This window comes from Triticum urartu, chromosome 1 (assembly GCF_003073215.2).
Source record: "Triticum urartu cultivar G1812 chromosome 1, Tu2.1, whole genome shotgun sequence".
NCBI lineage: Eukaryota > Viridiplantae > Streptophyta > Magnoliopsida > Poales > Poaceae > Triticum > Triticum urartu.
The window spans coordinates 389,123,047-389,139,667 of record NC_053022.1 but is presented as its reverse complement, the minus strand read 5'-3'; the positions used below and the strand labels follow the sequence as shown (position 1 = coordinate 389,139,667).

The window sequence follows — 16,621 nt, the reverse complement described above, 5'->3', positions numbered from 1 at the left end:
AAAGGGATATAGCAACACAGCAGGCCCAAAACTACACACCAGACCAAATAGAGTAAATTGTAAAAAACCACTACAATTGGGGACTCTAATTCAAAAAACCATCACCATTCGATTTTTTTAAAAAACCGCCAACACTGTGCTGACAGTTTTTAAAAAACACTGATCTGTCGCTAAACGCATGTTGACATCGCTTCTGACAGATGGGGCCCGCTGTAAGTGCTGATGTGGCAAAATTAACATGACACCGTTGCACCTGCCTGTTACACTAGCAGAAGGGGCACTCGTCAGTGTCTCATGCGTCTCACGGGTCCAAGACGAGGTCAACGGCGAGGACGCTGGTGCCCGACGAGGGAGGCAGACAAGGTCAACGGCGAGTCGGCGAGCAGCGCCGCTCCAGCTCCGGCGAGCGCCGTCGCTGGATCCAGCCCGAATCCAAGACGAGGTCAAAATCCCCCCAAGCTGTGCATCGCGCAGGAGCCGCATCAAGTGAACCCGCAGCCGGTGTGTGACGCCGCCCCATCTGCGTCGGCCGCCTCCCGCGCACGGACTGGCTCCGGTGCCGCAGCTGAGATCCGGCGTCCGCCGTCAGAGCAGCAGCCAGCCAGCAGCGAGGCACCTCCTGCTCGGGGTGGTGACGCAATGGAGCAGAAGCCGCTCCCAGGTCGCCGGAGTCGCCCTCGCCCACCTCCTTGACCGCTCCAAGGTGGCGGCGCCGGAGCCCCTCCCGTAGAGGTCGCCATGCCGGCGGTGCACGTGCCCGGCGAGGCGTGCCCGGAGCCCGAGCTGCCGGAGGGATTCCCGCCAGCGACGCGCCCAATCTGTGCCCGCCGTCAGGATCCTGCGCACGCACGGGCCGGCTCCGGTGCCCGCAACCGAGATCCGGTGACAGCAGCCAGGATCCGGCGTCCCGCATCCCCAGCTGCGGCCGGTCCTGCGAGCCCCAGCGACGCCGCGACGCTATGTACTCGCCGGGATCCAGCGCACGGGCTGCCATTGCCTGGATGTGCTTTTTTCCTTTATATATTTTTTGTTTCAATGACAGTCGGACCCCACTTGTGTAAGAAAGGAGTTACTTGTTCAGCAACAATTCCGTCTCCCATGTCCGTCACCGTCACGCCATGTCATCAGATGCAGCGGGCCCTACTTGTCAGATTCAGCCTCAACGTTGTAAATCATGCTATTAGTGTTTTTTGCAAAATAATTACTGAATACCGGATGTTTTTTGAAAAAAAAACCGAATGGTGGTGGTTTTTTGAATGAGGGTCCCCAATTGTGGTGGTTTTTTGCAATTTACTCGACCAAATAACTTGGTGCTGGAACGAACTGTATTACTTACTGGAAGGAATTAGCTATACAGGATGGCCAAGAATTCACTTGATAAACAAAACATTCTTAAGCCCTAATATACAGAGGACTCGAGGCAACAGATAGTAGCACGCAAGCCAAATTGATAAGGTAACGCGCTTCGCCCTCGTACGGCGCTCAAGCACCGATAGCATGACAGAAGCACAGCTTGCGATCAGGACTCCTGGAATGTATGGTTGCTATGCTCCTCCCCTGCACCACGACTGCCGCCGTCAGTTACACCGTTCGTCGCCCTCTACCCTGTTACGAGTATGGGGAATAAGAGGCTGTGTTACCATTGCTGTTTCTGTTCCGTCCAGCTGTGCTGCTCCTTGTGGTCTTTGCGCGAGCTTTGCGACCCTGAAAGAGCAAATGGATAGAGAAGTTAAAGGTGAATCACACCCGTTTAAGGAACCAGGTTGCAATGTATTCTTTATTTCCTCTACAAACCGCAATTATAAAATTCCTTTTTTGACATGCAGCAAATGAAATGTTTGGTCCAGCCAGCGACTATGTGGAGAAAGCACATAACGATAGCCCGCAGAGACAGAAATACTACTTATCCATTCTAGGGAATGTCAAGAACCAGATATGGCAAAAACACAGAGTACATTCGACATAAAGGTGGGAGAAGAAACTGAAAAGCAAACTAACACACATAACTTCCAGCCAGTTAGTGTAAAGAAAATCACAGATACCGCATTATCACCATTGTCATGCACCTGTGGACCAGCTGGGACAGAAACAGATAAAGGACCCCTCAATAACCAACCAGTTTACAGTTAACACTGATTCATAAGCTCCTTCGGCCATAACATTTCCAAAATCACGAGTTCAATTAGCCTATTGTTGTAAGTTCACATTTTATTTAGATTCACATGGCGCCTTAAACCTATGCCCTAGCTCCAATTTTATTGAAATCAAGATTTGTACACATTGTGCAAACAGAGTCCAGCATTCAGAATTTAAACAATAACCAACCAGTTTACAGTTAACACGGATTCATAAGCTCCTTCGGCCTATTGTTGTAATTTCGCATTTTATGTAGATTCTTGGCACCTTAAACCTATGCCCAGCTCCAATTTTATCGAAATCAAGATTTGTACACATTGTGCAAACAAAGTCAAGCATTCAGAATTTAAACAATAACCAACCAGTTTAGAGTTAGGTAACACTGATTCATAAGCTCCTTCGGTCATAACATTTCCAAAATCACGTGTTCAATTAGCCTATTGTTGTAATTTAGCATTTTATTTTGATTCACATGGTGCTTAAACCTATGCCCCAGCTCTATTTTTATTGAAATCAAGATTTGTACACATTGTGCAAACAGAGTCCAGCATTCAGAATTTAAACCTCTTGAACAGAGATGGCATCATTTGGCAATTTTGACGGCTAAGACTAAAAGGACGATTAACCACAGATTTTAGTGAGTACTCACAAAATATGAGGTAATTTGTCATGCACGTGCATCATTTTATACAATGTCATGATGTAGAAAATCTAGAATTCTCTATCCACATCAACATGGAAGATCGGAGAATAGTTAATTCTGGATCAGCAAAACATGATGAAATGCAGGAACTATTGTGAAGAACATTATATTATGTACATGAGCTTCCTGATGTATCAAATCTATCAACAATCACAAAGAGAAGAACTGAGTGCAAAACTTAAATAAGTTCCAAAGCTAACTGTGAATAATACTTGTGGCCGAGTTGACATTGCATGTGTATTTGCAAATCAGGCTTAACTTGTGAATCAGGCTTAACTGGTATAAGTCTTGAATAACTGAATATATACCAATTTAAGCAGAAACATTAGCATGTTGTCCTACCACTACAGCATATCTTGAACATTTTGGACCCACCATTGCATGGGCTGTAAAGGCGTGGCCAGTTTCCTTCCAGTGGGACTAATGGTTTGTCCATAGTGGCAAATCCACAAAAGACATTGAAATTGTATTATCATAACAGAGATATCCATTATTTAGTTCATAAATTCTTTCAAATTATTTATTAGCTGAATTCAAAGTTGAAGTGCCTGATTCCAGATATAGCATTAATGGAATGGTTTGAAATCATTAAATGTACACATTGTTCTTCTTCTGTGAAGCACTGTAACTTTGAAGTTATTTTAATGCAATTTTAACTTTATTAATTTAGCAGTCAGTACACCATATCTTTTGTTGTGAAATGAACATACCTGTACATAGAAGTAACTAGTTACCTATACACATGAAAAGTTCAATAGACAGTAGGTTATTTAACTCGTACATGGATCAAGTCAATTTTGTGACTGGTTTTAAGGTTGCAACTGAACATTTACAGAGTTAAGAGGGCTCAAATCAACCTTTTGCTAATCAATCAACAGACAAACTGAACATACGGAGCAGAATCTAACTTTTTGTGAGGCTCATGAGGAAACATACTCGATTCCAATTAATGAGGAAGCGCATCACGACACTCAGATCAGAAACATGTACTCCCTCCGTTCCGAATTACTTGTCGCAGGTATCGATGTATCTAGATGTATTTTAGTTCTAGATACATCCATTTCTGCAACGAGTAATTTGGAATGGAAGGAGTACGAGCTAGCCTATCCGCAACAGTTAAAACGGTCTACCACTTCTTCTGATACTAAAGGGGGACAGGCAATGAGATTTGGGACACCAGCGTGGATAGCAGATGCCCGGAACAGATGGCGGGTTTACCTTGCCCATGCACTTCTCGAGGTGCGGGGCGAAGCGGCCGGCGACGACGGGGCGACCGCAGTTCATGCAGTCGACGACGTCGGCGGCGATGGCGGGGTGCGTCTGGCCGAAGACGTCGGGCGCGCCCTTGTTCCCCCCTCCTCCCCCGGCCCCGCGGGTGGCCCCGTCCTCGGCGCCGGGGTGGTCGCCGGCGACGCGCGCGGCCCAGAGGCGGAGCTCCTCCTCCTCGGCGTCGATGCTGCGGTCGAGGCCTAGGCGCGCGATGCGGTGGCACTCCGACGCCACGTCCGCCACCGCGAAGTCGAGGAGCTCCTCGAAGCAGCTCAGCACGAGCTGCGCGCGCCAGAAAAGAGGGATTCGTCAACCGAAATTGCGGGAGGAATTTGAGAAATTCAGCCCGGGCTGGTGTACCTGGGAGCGAGGGCTGACGGGGGCGTCGTTGGAGGACGACATGCCGGCGGCTTAGTTTCCGATCTGGGTTGAGGGTTTTGTTCAATGGCGGTGCGCCACCAGCCCCCTGCTGGCGGAGCAGAGGACTAGAGTGAGGGGGAAAAGGAGGGGGATGGAGCACAATTCGGTATCGTGCAGTCATTTTCTAGCCAGCGTCAGATTTCAATCCAAGGGCTACCCGTCGTCTTTAACCTCTAGCCACCGGCTGTCTCCCTGCCTACAACCAACATCGTGCCAATTGTATTGCCACCCAACACGGCCAACACCGGTGGTTTTTGTCCGTCTTTTATCCGTTTGGATCAGCAAAGCGAACGCACGTGTCTAACTTTCAATTTAGATCGGCATGTGCATCCAACATGGCCGACACATTTTAGTCTGCATGATCTTAGAAAAAATAAAGCGCACCTAAGATATTTAAATTTAAAACATAATTAAACATTTAAATTAAAGTCCACGGTCAAGTCCACTTCAAACATAACTAAACATTAATAAAAACTAAAAACCCGCCTCATAGTCTTCCAGCCCGCAAGCCCAGGCGTCAATGGCAACGGCGACACAGCCCACGAGAAAACCTATCGGTACACTGCCTTTGCCGCCTCCTCGGGCGTCTGTTGCGCCGACGGCTTTGCTGCGCGGCGCGTGCTCCTCCCCCTCGCGCTCCCACTGCTCCTCCTCCTCCTCCTCTCGTGCCCACAGTTGCCGACGCCGTCGTCACGCTCCTCCGCCAGCCAGCGGGCCCTCCACTGGGCGAGGTAGGCCGCCTCCTCCACAGGCGTTGCACTCAGACACACGGCCGACACGCTAACCCACTCCCGCACCACACCCTCCCATTGGTACCTCTCGGGGGGCGACGGGTGATCCCGGGTGGGCTCGGGCTGCTCTAGGAGAGGCGATGGTGGTGGAGAGTAGACGCAGTCCCTCGCTGCCGACAGCTCGGGCGCCTCCTCGAGGCCAGGCCAGCAGGCGTCCTCCTCCCGCCGGGACTCCTCGAGGGCGTGCTGGTACGCCTCCTCTATGCGGCAAGGTATGCCGCCTCGGCCTCCTCGTCCTCTTGCGCCACCACCGGGGGCAACGGTGCGAAGCCGACGTCGATCTGGATGGCGCCGCGGCGGCACACGTCGTGCTCGATGGGGAGCCACACGTCCCAGTCTGGGGAGTCCTCCATGTACGTCGGGTCATGGCGATGTGCCAGCGTGAGCTGGGCACTGTTGGTGCTAAAATCGTTGGATCTCAGGTAGGGGATCCCAAGCTGGTGATTTGAGTAAGATGGTAATAGGGAGGATAGGGACACGGTATTTACCCAGGTTCAGACCCTCTCGAAGAGGTAAAACCCTACGTCCCGCTCTTATTATATTGATCGTGGATGAGGTAAAGTACAGTATGATCTACCTCGAGATCATATGAAAGAGTTAAGCTCTGAAACCTTGAAATCGTGCCTCTATGGACCTAACCACTAAGCTTATATAAGCACCGAGGGTATCTAAGCTTTACACATGGTCGGTTACAATCTAATAATAAACATGGATTGGCTACACCGTGCAGGAGAGGAGCAGAATATGATGATGCACAATGCACGGGAGGGCGCATGTTGTATCTGTCTCTTGAGTGGAAATCGATCCATGAGAGTGTTGAAAGAACGACAACCAACTCGGTCGATGCTCACTAAAGCCATTGAAGATGCAAGTATGTTGAAAGGCAATGATTATGGAGGCGGAGGAGCAGTGTTTCGGGACGACGGTGGAGGTTTTTCTCGTTGGTGCTTGTCACTTTTTTGCCTCCACCAACAATCCCGGGTTAGCTGAGATCATGGCGTGCCGGCTTGTTATTCTTTTAGCTAAGGAGTTTGGGGGTACATAAATTGCTACTGGAATCCGACTTATAGAATGTCGCTCGCAAGATTAACAATGTGGTGAAAGACCTCTTGTCACATGGCCCTCTTGTTGAAGACGCGAAAGGACTACTCCAAGCTTTTATGGAGTTTAGGGTCATTTGTGCGCATCGATCGGCGAATAATGCCCATATACTAGCTAGGAAAGGTTGCAGAAATAAGCTAAATAAGCTCTGTAAGAATATCTCTAATAGACCCCTTAAAAATCAACCCTTAAAACACGTTCAAAGGGCCTTTTAAACTGTTTTCACGATGTGAAACTAGGCCAAAAAAAACAGATGCCGTATTTACGAATTGTATCTAGAACGATACAACAAGCGGCGACCTCCTACCTGTGCGCCGCCACCGTCCGAGCACCCTCCCACCATTTGAAAGTGCTCACTACTGCAGGATGGTCCAAACGCGACACTACGATCAGAGACTCTTCGACGAAACTGTGTGCGATGCCATAATCGTAAACGGTGGTGTAAAAAAATCCATCAAAAAGGTGCAAAACATTTGTGATGACGGATGCATCAAATATGTTTCAGATTTTAGTTGCGTGTGCGATGCAGGGCATACGGTTCAATTCAAATAACTGTTTGGGATGAGGAGAAATAAAAGAAACGGGCAGCCAGAGTGAAGGCGTGTGCGATATACAGCATACAGTTCACTAGGATGAACTGTGTGTGTGATTAGGCAACACAATGTAAACGGTTCAACTGAATAAGATGTGTGTGATACGCGACAAACATGTCTGTAATCAGAAATGTGTGCGAAGACCAATAATAACACAGATGATTGCTGCTAATAAACCGTGTGATTTGCTCTGTCTACAATAGAATATCATGTATATATATAAAACTGAAATAAACATCCAATTACATAAGTGACTATACAGATCATTCGCACACACTTCAATAAATAATTGCATGCATTCTAAAGTAGGAGAAACGACCGTCTAGTCATCTACTTCTTGTGACGCTCCCGCCATTGCTATGTGGCTCGATCCCTCGTCTGGGTCAAGAAGAAAATTCCTCATGTCAACGATCCGTCTGTACATCTCGTAGCTTGTGTACGCGTCCATGGCCGCGTACTTGACATGTTGTTCATCCAGTCTCTTATGCAACACACTGTGCCAGGCGTTCCTGTCCTTATTGCTCTCATTCTTCATCTTCATGTAGTAGGGGTCGATGATGGCCAAGGCGAGGTCAACCAGGGAGTTCAGTTTATTTTTGTCGCTGCCCCAGACCTTGTAGTGGCTTTGGATGTTGACAAGATTCGGGCATTTCAAGTCCGAAATCTTGAGCGCTTTTAGATTGTTGGTGGTGTCCACCGTAGCGAAACTATAGTCGGAGCTGTTGATAAACTCGGAGAAACGCTCGCAAGGCCTTGTCGCACGCACAACTGGGCAACGACAACCTTCTGATCATGCCCAGCACGACTGCTGGTGTACTCGAGGTCGAAGCCGACCACTCGGTACTTGTCCTCGGCAAGGAACTGCTTCATAGTTTGGATGGAGCTCTCCATCGAGACCGGATCGTTCGTGTACACCACCGAGAGGGCCTTCCCCCTCACGTGGGTGTCCACTACATGATGCGTGGTGAACTACCACCGTTGTTGTCGTCGGCCGCTGGGAGCGCCATTGAAACCGCTGGATGTCCTCTCTGTATGTGTCCTCGTGTGTGTGCTTATTGTGTCGTGTGAGACGAGAGATGAAGGTAAATGGCCGCAGGAATAAAAGGGGGGCGGGCGGCGTGGATTCTCGGCGCTTCCGCATGGCAGTTTTTGCAGCGGGTAACTGCATCATCGCGCCGTGCCCAGCGCAACCGCATGCACACGAACGTGTGTGATCGTGCACTGGCCCCAAACACTGCAGCGCATGTGGAGGGACAAGGGCAGAGCACCCGAAGGGACGCGAGAGCAGAGCGCACGCGGCGGGACGTGAGCAGAGTGCGCCGCGTCCGCCTGAACCGCAAGCAACCACACGCATAGAGCAGTTGAACACGCAGGAAATGATCGTCTACAAGCCGGTCGACGGTTGTGTCGCTGCGTAGAGAGCGGCCGTGTGCTACCACCTCCGTCTAGTCTATAGTCCCCTTTATATGCTGTGCCATATTTTGCCCTCAAATTTAACCAACAAAATGTTAATGCATGTTATAAAAATTATATAATTGGAAACTGTGTTCAAATACGAATCCAACCATATAATCTTTGACGACATGCATTCATATTTTATTAGTTAAATCATACTTATAAACCAGGATGGGGGTATAGTAGGTAATTAAATCGCAAACATTTTTTAATAACCGTATGTGTACGTGATCTTTTGTCCTTCTCTCGTATGTCTTGTCACCCCGCTGCCGCAAACGGCTTACATCGCAAGCTTGCGCAGCGCGCGGGGGCGTTCTTTTGGCCAAACGGCGGTGCCAATGAATCGTCGGTGAGCCCGTTCCCGCGCAACCTCGCAGGTTCCCGCGCAAGCTTCTCGCCCGACTCGGTGAAATCCCCCAAAATCCCAATGCTTACCGGCCTGCTATAAAAACCCTCACGGACGGCAAGTCCTGCGTCATATTTTTTCCTCCCTCCCTGTAGCTTATCTCGTCTGCTTCTCCCACAATCGCCAATGGCACCGGTCCCTCGTCGTCGCTTAGCCACTCAGCCATCATCAGTGGACAGCTCCAGCTGGGAGGCTATACCGTGGCGGCGGCGCAGTCCCCGGTGTAGTTTAGTGCACGTGACGTCCCTGTTGGGTGTGCACGTAGCCAGGGCCATCGCCTGCTCCGCCGCCGCGGCCCGAAGGCGGGAGGTGGCCGTCAGGGCCGCCAACCCACTGCCGGCCACCGTGGCCATCACGCGCTCCGCCACCGCGGCCCGAAGGCGGGAGGTGGTGGTCGTGGCCGCCACCCCATCATCGGCCGCCGTGGCCGCCAGCCCACCGTCGACCGCCGGAGTCATCACCCGCTCCACCATCGCCGCCCGAAGGCGGGAGGTGGATGCCCGCACGTGCGTTAGTGACCTTGCGCGCTACACCGAGTTCCTGCGGGAGGAGGAGGAGTGCCTCATCGAGCATGCAAAGAGCCTTACCGCTGCCATGGCCGCTGCCATGGCCGTGGCACACGCCGCCTCAAAGGCGAGGAATCAGGAGATCTACGAGGAGAACCACCGCTTTGAGAGGGGTCGTCTGGAGCAGCAGAGGGCATTCGAGGTGAGCGTCGCTGAAGCTGCAACAGCAGCAAGCACCGTATTGCGGTTGCCCAGCTCACCGGTAGGCTCCTCCTCCGCCTCTTACCGAGCGCGCTCAGCAGAGGAGAGGCATCCGGAAGTAGTACAAAGCCCCTCCGCAGTAGTAGTATTTAGGGGCTATTTTATTCAGTTCATCTGACTATAGATGTGGTGGAACTGTACAACATACTTAAAATTAGCTAGTATATATAGTTGTACTAGCTATTTCAATACGTGGTTGGCAACAATGGGGAAAAATTTGGTCGGTTTAGCTATCAAGTTGAACTGTTTGTATAAATTAAGAACGACTGCTTAATCTATGAATGAAATATATGCTTAATTACTGAATTTTAGTTGCAAAAATTAGATACTGCTAGTGATTTTTAGCTTCATATTTTGACAAATCACAGTGTTACAAGGTTGACAAATGGCAATGTTACTAGATCAACAAATGTCAATCTTTCCAGTTTGACAAATGGTAACATACCCAATATGACAGATGCAAATCGAACCAAATTGTTTGTAAGTGGTTGCACACGAGTCATCCAAAAAAACCCGTTTGCGTTGAAGAGATGCACAAATCCTACTCTCACTTTGCATCATGTCGTCCCGGGGTCGACGAGCGGGGCGCGGGAGGACGACAGCCGGCGGCGCTGAGAGGTAGCGTTCGACGGTGGCGTCCCATGCCGCTGAGGGGGCGCGCGCACAGAGAGAAAGGCGGGCGGTCATGGAAGTCAAAGGGTTCGCTTCCTAGTGAGCCTACACAGCGTACAGCTCGCACGCTTCCCGGTGAGCCTGCGCATTCGAGGACAGCTTGCATGCCTCTCGGTCAGCCTGCGCACCGAACTGCACTCGCATGCCTCCCGTTCAGTCAAGGTCAAGCAGCTATCCGCGCGGCACCTCCTACAGCCATTAAAACCAAGACACGTGGCGTCACGTGAATGGTTAACAGAATGCACACGGTTTGAATTATATAAACGTTTGAGATATTAAAGTGGCAGCTATTTTTTCAAAATGCCTTTGTTGGCTGTCATTATTCGAGTGCGCCTTCTCTCAAAATAAATACGAAAAATACCACAGCATGTCGGGTGCCATTCCATGATAGAATGCCAAGTTTTATGAATTTCAGACGAGTTTTGGGTTTACTAGAATTTTAAAATAAATTATCTCAACGTTTTGCCGGCAATCAACGGTGCCCTGGTGTTTGAAATTCATTCTCATTTCTTGCATGGGACCTAAGCATGCACCCAAGGACACAAATTTATTTTTTTAACCAATTTATATGCACTGTAGCATGTGCATGTAGTTCTGTCGGAGTAAATGAACACGGGTAGCCTAGCCGGCTCCCCCTGGCCCTTCTGAAAAAATTACGAGCCGATCCGGCCCTCAAGAACCCAAGACGTGGGGCCGCCTTCCCCTCGCCGGCTGTCTCCCAGACCGACTATCGGAAGGCGGCCCGACTTCAGCCCTCATGAAGAAAGCCGTGGGAGGGCCGGCTCCAAGAAGCCGGCCGTGAGAAGGCCGACTCCAAGAAGCCGGCTCCCACAAAGCGGTCAAGATCGTACCCTTGAAGTCTACATCCACATAACGGCGATGTGACGGGGCGTGGCTACAGTAAAACCTGCCACCCCCGAATCCCGAAGCACGCCTGGCACAGTGCGCCGTACGGGTGGCCATGACCCGTCCGGCGCGGCACTGTTGCCATGTTGATCCTGATGTCATCCACGACGGGCTGCCAGCGCGGCCCACGGGCGGTGGGCCCCTTCGGGTAGAGAGACACCCGAAGGCGACCAGGCCTCCCCCAGTCGGCCCAAGACAGAGCCGGCTCCCCACAGCCGGCTTGCCACCTTCCTCGAAGGAGACGCCCCATTAAGGAGACAAGACGCGGTAAGGCTACAACGATCACCCACCGGACGGCGGCACTGTAGCCACGCCCACCTCGGCGAAGCCCTCGTCACCAGGATTGAGAAACAGTAACCAGCCACCGACAAGGCCCATGAAAGTGGGGCCTGCCTGTCGACCAAGGAGCCGGAAGCCGGCGGGACCCACCAGCCGGCGGGCCCCAGCAGCCGGCGCAGAAGCCGGCGAGTGTAGACACAGACGGCTGGGCCCCACGCCCAGCCGAATTACCATTGTACCCCCGGGGGGTAGGCCTATATAAACCCCCCGGGGCACCCATGCAAAGGGTTGATCCATGCTAGTTCTAGACACCACATAGAGAGGGGAGGAGGGCTAGCCGTGCTCTTCTTCTTCTTCTTCTTCTTCTCACAAAACAGCTCAAGGAGCATCGTGTAGCTACTTGTTCATCCAGTGATCATGCGGAGACCCCGCAGAGCAGCAGTAGGGGTGTTATCTCCACGAAGAGCCCCGAAGCTGGGTAAGATTCGCCGGCGTGCATGTCTTCACCTCATCCTGCTTCCAGGCACTGGCGACGTCTTACTGGCACCCACAATGATAAGCCACCCGTTGGCATATGTCGCACCTACCACCCGACATTTGGCGCCCACCGTGGGGCCAGGTGCACCGTCGTCCGGAGACCTGTTCTAGACGGGAACCCTCTTCCTCCCCAGCGAGCGTAGCCAGCCCGGCACGCCCGAAGGCGCTTGCCACGACACGCTGCAAGGCGTCACCAACGTCTGCGCAGCGAGCGGCCTCGCCGATCTCCTTGACAAGACCCTCATCTCCGACGAGCTCGCCTCTGACGCGGGCACCGACCACCTCGTCAACCTCCTCGGCCAGCTCCACGTCTCCGGCGAGCCTGCCGTGGACTTGGAGTCTGTTGGCTCCACCAACCCGATGCCTGTCGACTCTGACACGGCCTCGCTCGACACTTTCCCCACCGACGTCACGATCTACAATGACCCGCTTCCCCGGGCCGATGGCCGTGACGCTGTCACCACTGAGGTGATGGTCATTGGCCACGGCGGCGCTTCTGGCGAGAGCGCCCACGACGCCCCGCATGCGGCGGTCCACGACTTGTCCATCCCCCTCCCGGCCAATGCCGACGCCGAAGCACTGGAGGCTCGCCGCCTCGCCCTCCTCGCGGAGGGCCGGAAATTAGCTTCCATGAGACGCCTCACTAAGGCCCACCGGCGCGAAGCCGACCGCGCCGCCTTTGGCACGCCGCCCCCAGGCGGGCCCAGCCGGGCTGACGTTGTCAGACAGCACGGCGCTGTCGTCGCTGACACGCTAGGAGTCGACTGCCCAGTCTACGCCACTCCACTCGAGAACCTGCGCGCCGCCCAGGCGGCCGTAGACGAGCTAGACAGATTGGGGGCCGAAGAACTCCCCCACATGACCAGACGCATCCAGCAGCTAATCGATGCGGCCGCGCAGCGGTACGAAGCCGACACCCGCGCGGAAAGCCCTCCCCCGCGCCGAGATCATGGTGCGACGTCTCGGACACCGACTACGGGTAAAACTTGCGCGCGGCACGAGAAAGAGCCGGCTGCTAGCCGAAGCCGAACCCGAATCTCCATCGAGCGAGACGCAGAAGGCCATCCCCGGGCCGTGGAGTGGCGGGGCAACCCGTCTCCGCCTCGGCCCCGTGGGGAGAGACATCCCACCCCACCGCCTATTGCGCATCCGACTCTGAGCGGCCGACTAGGTCGCCGCGAAGGAGTCGGCGAGAACGACGCCCGCCATCCGATCGACCGCCTAGCGCGATCCCTGGCGCTGGAAGAAGAAGATGATGTCGGCCCGCCTTGCTTCGGCCCCCGCATCCGTGACGAGCCTTTCCCCAAAGGGTTCTCGCTCCCAAGAGACACGCCCAAGTACAACAGCTCCGTGAAGCCGGAAGATTGGTTGATCGACTACTCCACGGCGGTTAGTATAGCAAACGGCAACAGGCGCGTTGCCGTGAAGTACGTGCCCCTCATGCTGCAAGGCACGGCGCGGACCTGGCTCAACAGCCTCAAGCCATACAGCATCAACAGCTGGCTAGACTTCACAGAAGCCTTCGTCCGCAACTTCACCAGCACCTACAAGCGGGCTCCCAAGCCCAGACAGCTCTCCTTGTGTGTACAAGGCCCTGCCGAGTCCACTCGTAACTACCTCACGCGTTGGGCTGAGCTCCGCAACTCTTGCGAAGGGGTGCACGAGGTGCAAGCCATAGAATACTTCACTGCCGGGTGCCGAGAAGGCACCCTCCTCAAGCACAAGCTCTTCTGCGACGAGCTGACTACCCTCGACGAGCTTCTGGTCATAGCGGACAAGTACGCCACCGCCGACTCCTCAATGAAGACCGAACTCCGGGTAGACACGTCCGGGAAAGTACTCAACCCAGCGCCCAAGACGCCGGCTGGGGACTCCGGCCGATGCCCACACCAGAACGACCACAAGCGCAAGGGCCCCGTGCCGCCCTCCACCAGTCGGCAGGTGGCCACAGTCGAAGACGAGAAGCCCGAAGGGCGGCCCACACCCAAGAAGCAGAGGGGCGGCAAGCCGGCTTGGCAGCCGGCCTTCTCCTACGAGCAAAATCTCGACGCCCCATGCAAGTTCCACAGTGGCGCGAAGCCGTCCAACCACACAACCCGGAAGTGCCACTGGCTCACCCGAATCTCCAAAGGCGAAGGGCTCGCGCCGCCTCCGCCTGCCGGTCCGCCGCCTCCGGCTCCGCAGCCGCCGACCACTCGGCCTGCAGTCAGAGCCGTGCACGATGAGTTCCCCGACGAGCATGCCGCCTATGTCGTCTTTACAAGCCAGCCCGAAGACCGGCGCGGAAGACGCCGAGAGCACCAGGAAGTCAGCATGGTCGCTGCCAACCCCGCCGAGCACATGCACTGGTCAGAAAAACCTATCAGCTGGAGCCGGGCCGACCACCCAGAGGTGATGCCATCTCCCGGCTCTTATGCGTTGGTTCTGGATGCCACCCTTGCAACGGACAGACGCGCCGCCCGTTTCTCCTGCGTGCTGGTAGACGGCGGAAGCAACATCAATATCCTGTACCGTGACACCCTAGAGAAGCTGAACGTCAAGACGAAGCAACTCATGCCTACTCGGACTGTGTTCCATGGCATTGTACCTGGCCTGTCCTGTGCCCCCATTGGAAAGATCCAGATTGATGTACTCTTTGGGGACAAGGATCATTTCCGCCGGGAAGCGATCTGGTTTGAAGTGGTGGACCTGGAGAGCCCCTACCATGCATTGCTTGGCCGCCCTGCCTTGGCCAGGTTCATGGCAGTTCCCCACTATGCTTACCTCAAGATGAAGATGCCGAGCACCAAGGGCGTCATCACCATAGCCGGCGATTACAAGAAGTCCTCCGAGTGCGCAGCAGCCAGCAGCCGGCTGGCCGAGTCCCTTGTGATTGCCGAAGAAAAGAAGATGTTGGACCGAGTTGTGGCCATGGCTGGCAAATAGTCGGCCTTGTCCCCCGATCCCAAGGAGTATGATGCCCAAGGATCTTTCCAGCCGGCCAAGGAGACGAAGAAGATACCCCTTGACCCCGAGCACCCAGAGAGGTTTGCCGTCATCGGGGCGAGCCTAAACAGAAAATAGGAAGGCGAGCTCGCCGATTTCCTCCGTGAGAATCGGGACATCTTTGCATGGTCCCCCAAGGACATGCCGTGTGTTCCGAAGGAATTCGCCGAGCACAAGCTACACGTCCGAGAAGACGCAAAACCAGTCAAACAACCCCTCCGCCGACTGTCGGAGGAGAAAAGAAGGATTGTGGGAGAGGAGATAGTCCGGCTTCTGGCAGCCGGCTTCATTATGGAGGTTTTCTTTCCAGAATGGCTCGCCAACCCGGTCCACGTGCTAAAGAAGAACAACAAGTGGCGCATGTGCATAGACTACACGAGCCTCAACAAGGCTTGCCCCAAAGATCCCTTTGCCCTGCGAAGGATTGATCAAGTGATAGACTCCACGGCCGGATGCGAGCTGTTGAGTTTCTTGGATGCTTACTCAGGATACCACCAGATAAAGTTAGATCCGGCAGACCGCCTAAAGACCGCCTTCATCACGCCATTCGGAGCCTTCTGCTACCTGACTATGACATTCAGCTTAAGAAATGCCGGTGCCACTTTTCAGCGTTGCATGCAGAAATACCTCCTCAAGCAGCTCGGCAGAAACGCCCACGTCTACATAGACGACATTGTGGTGAAGACGGAGAAGCGCGGCACCTTGCTGGAAGACCTCAAGGAAAAAATTTGAGAACCTGCGCCGGTTCCAGATCAAGCTCAACCCCGAGAAATGCGTGTTCGGAGTGCCAGCCGGCCAGCTCCTAGGCTTCCTGGTCTCCGAACGCGGCATCGAATGCAACCCTGTAAAGATCAAGGCCATTGAGAGGATGGCGATTCCCACCATGCTTCGAGACGTCCAGAAGTTCACCGGGTGCTTGGCCTCCCTAAACCGCTTCATCAGCCGGCTCGGAGAGAAAGCTCTCCCCCTCTACCGCCTCATGAAGAAGACCACTCACTTCGAGTGGAACGACCAAGCCGACCAAGCTTTTCACGAGCTGAAGAAGATGCTGGCCACGCCGCCTGTCCTGGCGGCGCCGACTGAGAAAGAGCCCATGCTCCTCTACATTGCCGCAACCAGCTGGGTGGCCAGGACCATCATCGTAGTCCAACACCCAGAAGAGGGCCGAGCCCAGCCGGTCCAGAGGCCGGTGTACTATTTGAGAGAGGTGCTGTCTACCTCGAAGCAGAACTACCCGCACTACCAGAAGATGTGCTACGGCGTGTACTTCGCCGCCAAGAAGCTGAAGCCCTACTTCCAAGAGCATCCCATCACGGTTGTATGCACCGCCCCGCTGGCCGAGATCATAGGCAGCCGAGATGCATCCGGCCGGGTGGCGAAATGGGCCATCGAGCTGGCCCCCTACACGATCTTCTACCAGCCTCGCACCGCCATCAAGTCCCAAGCATTGGCCGACTTCCTCGTCGACTGGGCCGAGACCCAGTACCTGCCGCCAGCTCCCGACTCCACTCATTGGCGCATGCACTTCGATGGGTCCAAGATGCGCACCGGCTTGGGAGCCGGCGTCATCCTCACCTCTCCCAAAGGCGACAAGCTCAGAT

The 16,621-nt window shown here is 53.8% G+C and overlaps 1 protein-coding gene across 1 annotated transcript; it reads right to left on the bottom strand.

The window, feature by feature from the left end:
- Positions 1-1,286: 1,286 nt before the first annotated feature.
- On the bottom strand, positions 1,287-4,629 carry LOC125514093 (SAGA-associated factor 11). Its single transcript, XM_048679352.1, has 4 exons — positions 4,469-4,629; positions 4,058-4,390; positions 1,641-1,704; positions 1,287-1,557 (listed from the first exon to the last, which is right to left on the bottom strand). Exons 1-4 carry the CDS (start codon positions 4,508-4,510, stop codon positions 1,520-1,522), a joined length of 477 nt encoding a protein of 158 aa, XP_048535309.1. The 5' UTR covers positions 4,511-4,629; the 3' UTR covers positions 1,287-1,519.
- Between the last annotated feature and the right edge of the window lie 11,992 nt (positions 4,630-16,621).

Excerpts from the sequence above, each read along its gene's own strand:
- LOC125514093 (XM_048679352.1), bottom strand. The coding sequence starts at position 4,510 with ATGTCGTCCTCCAACGACGCCCCCGTCAGCCCTCGCTCCCAG. Across the intron at positions 4,391-4,468 it reads CCGTCAGCCCTCGCTCCCAG|CTCGTGCTGAGCTGCTTCGA; the intron begins GTACACCAGCCC and ends TGGCGCGCGCAG. Across the intron at positions 1,558-1,640 it reads ACGGAACAGAAACAGCAATG|GGGAGGAGCATAGCAACCAT; the intron begins GTAACACAGCCT and ends GTCGTGGTGCAG.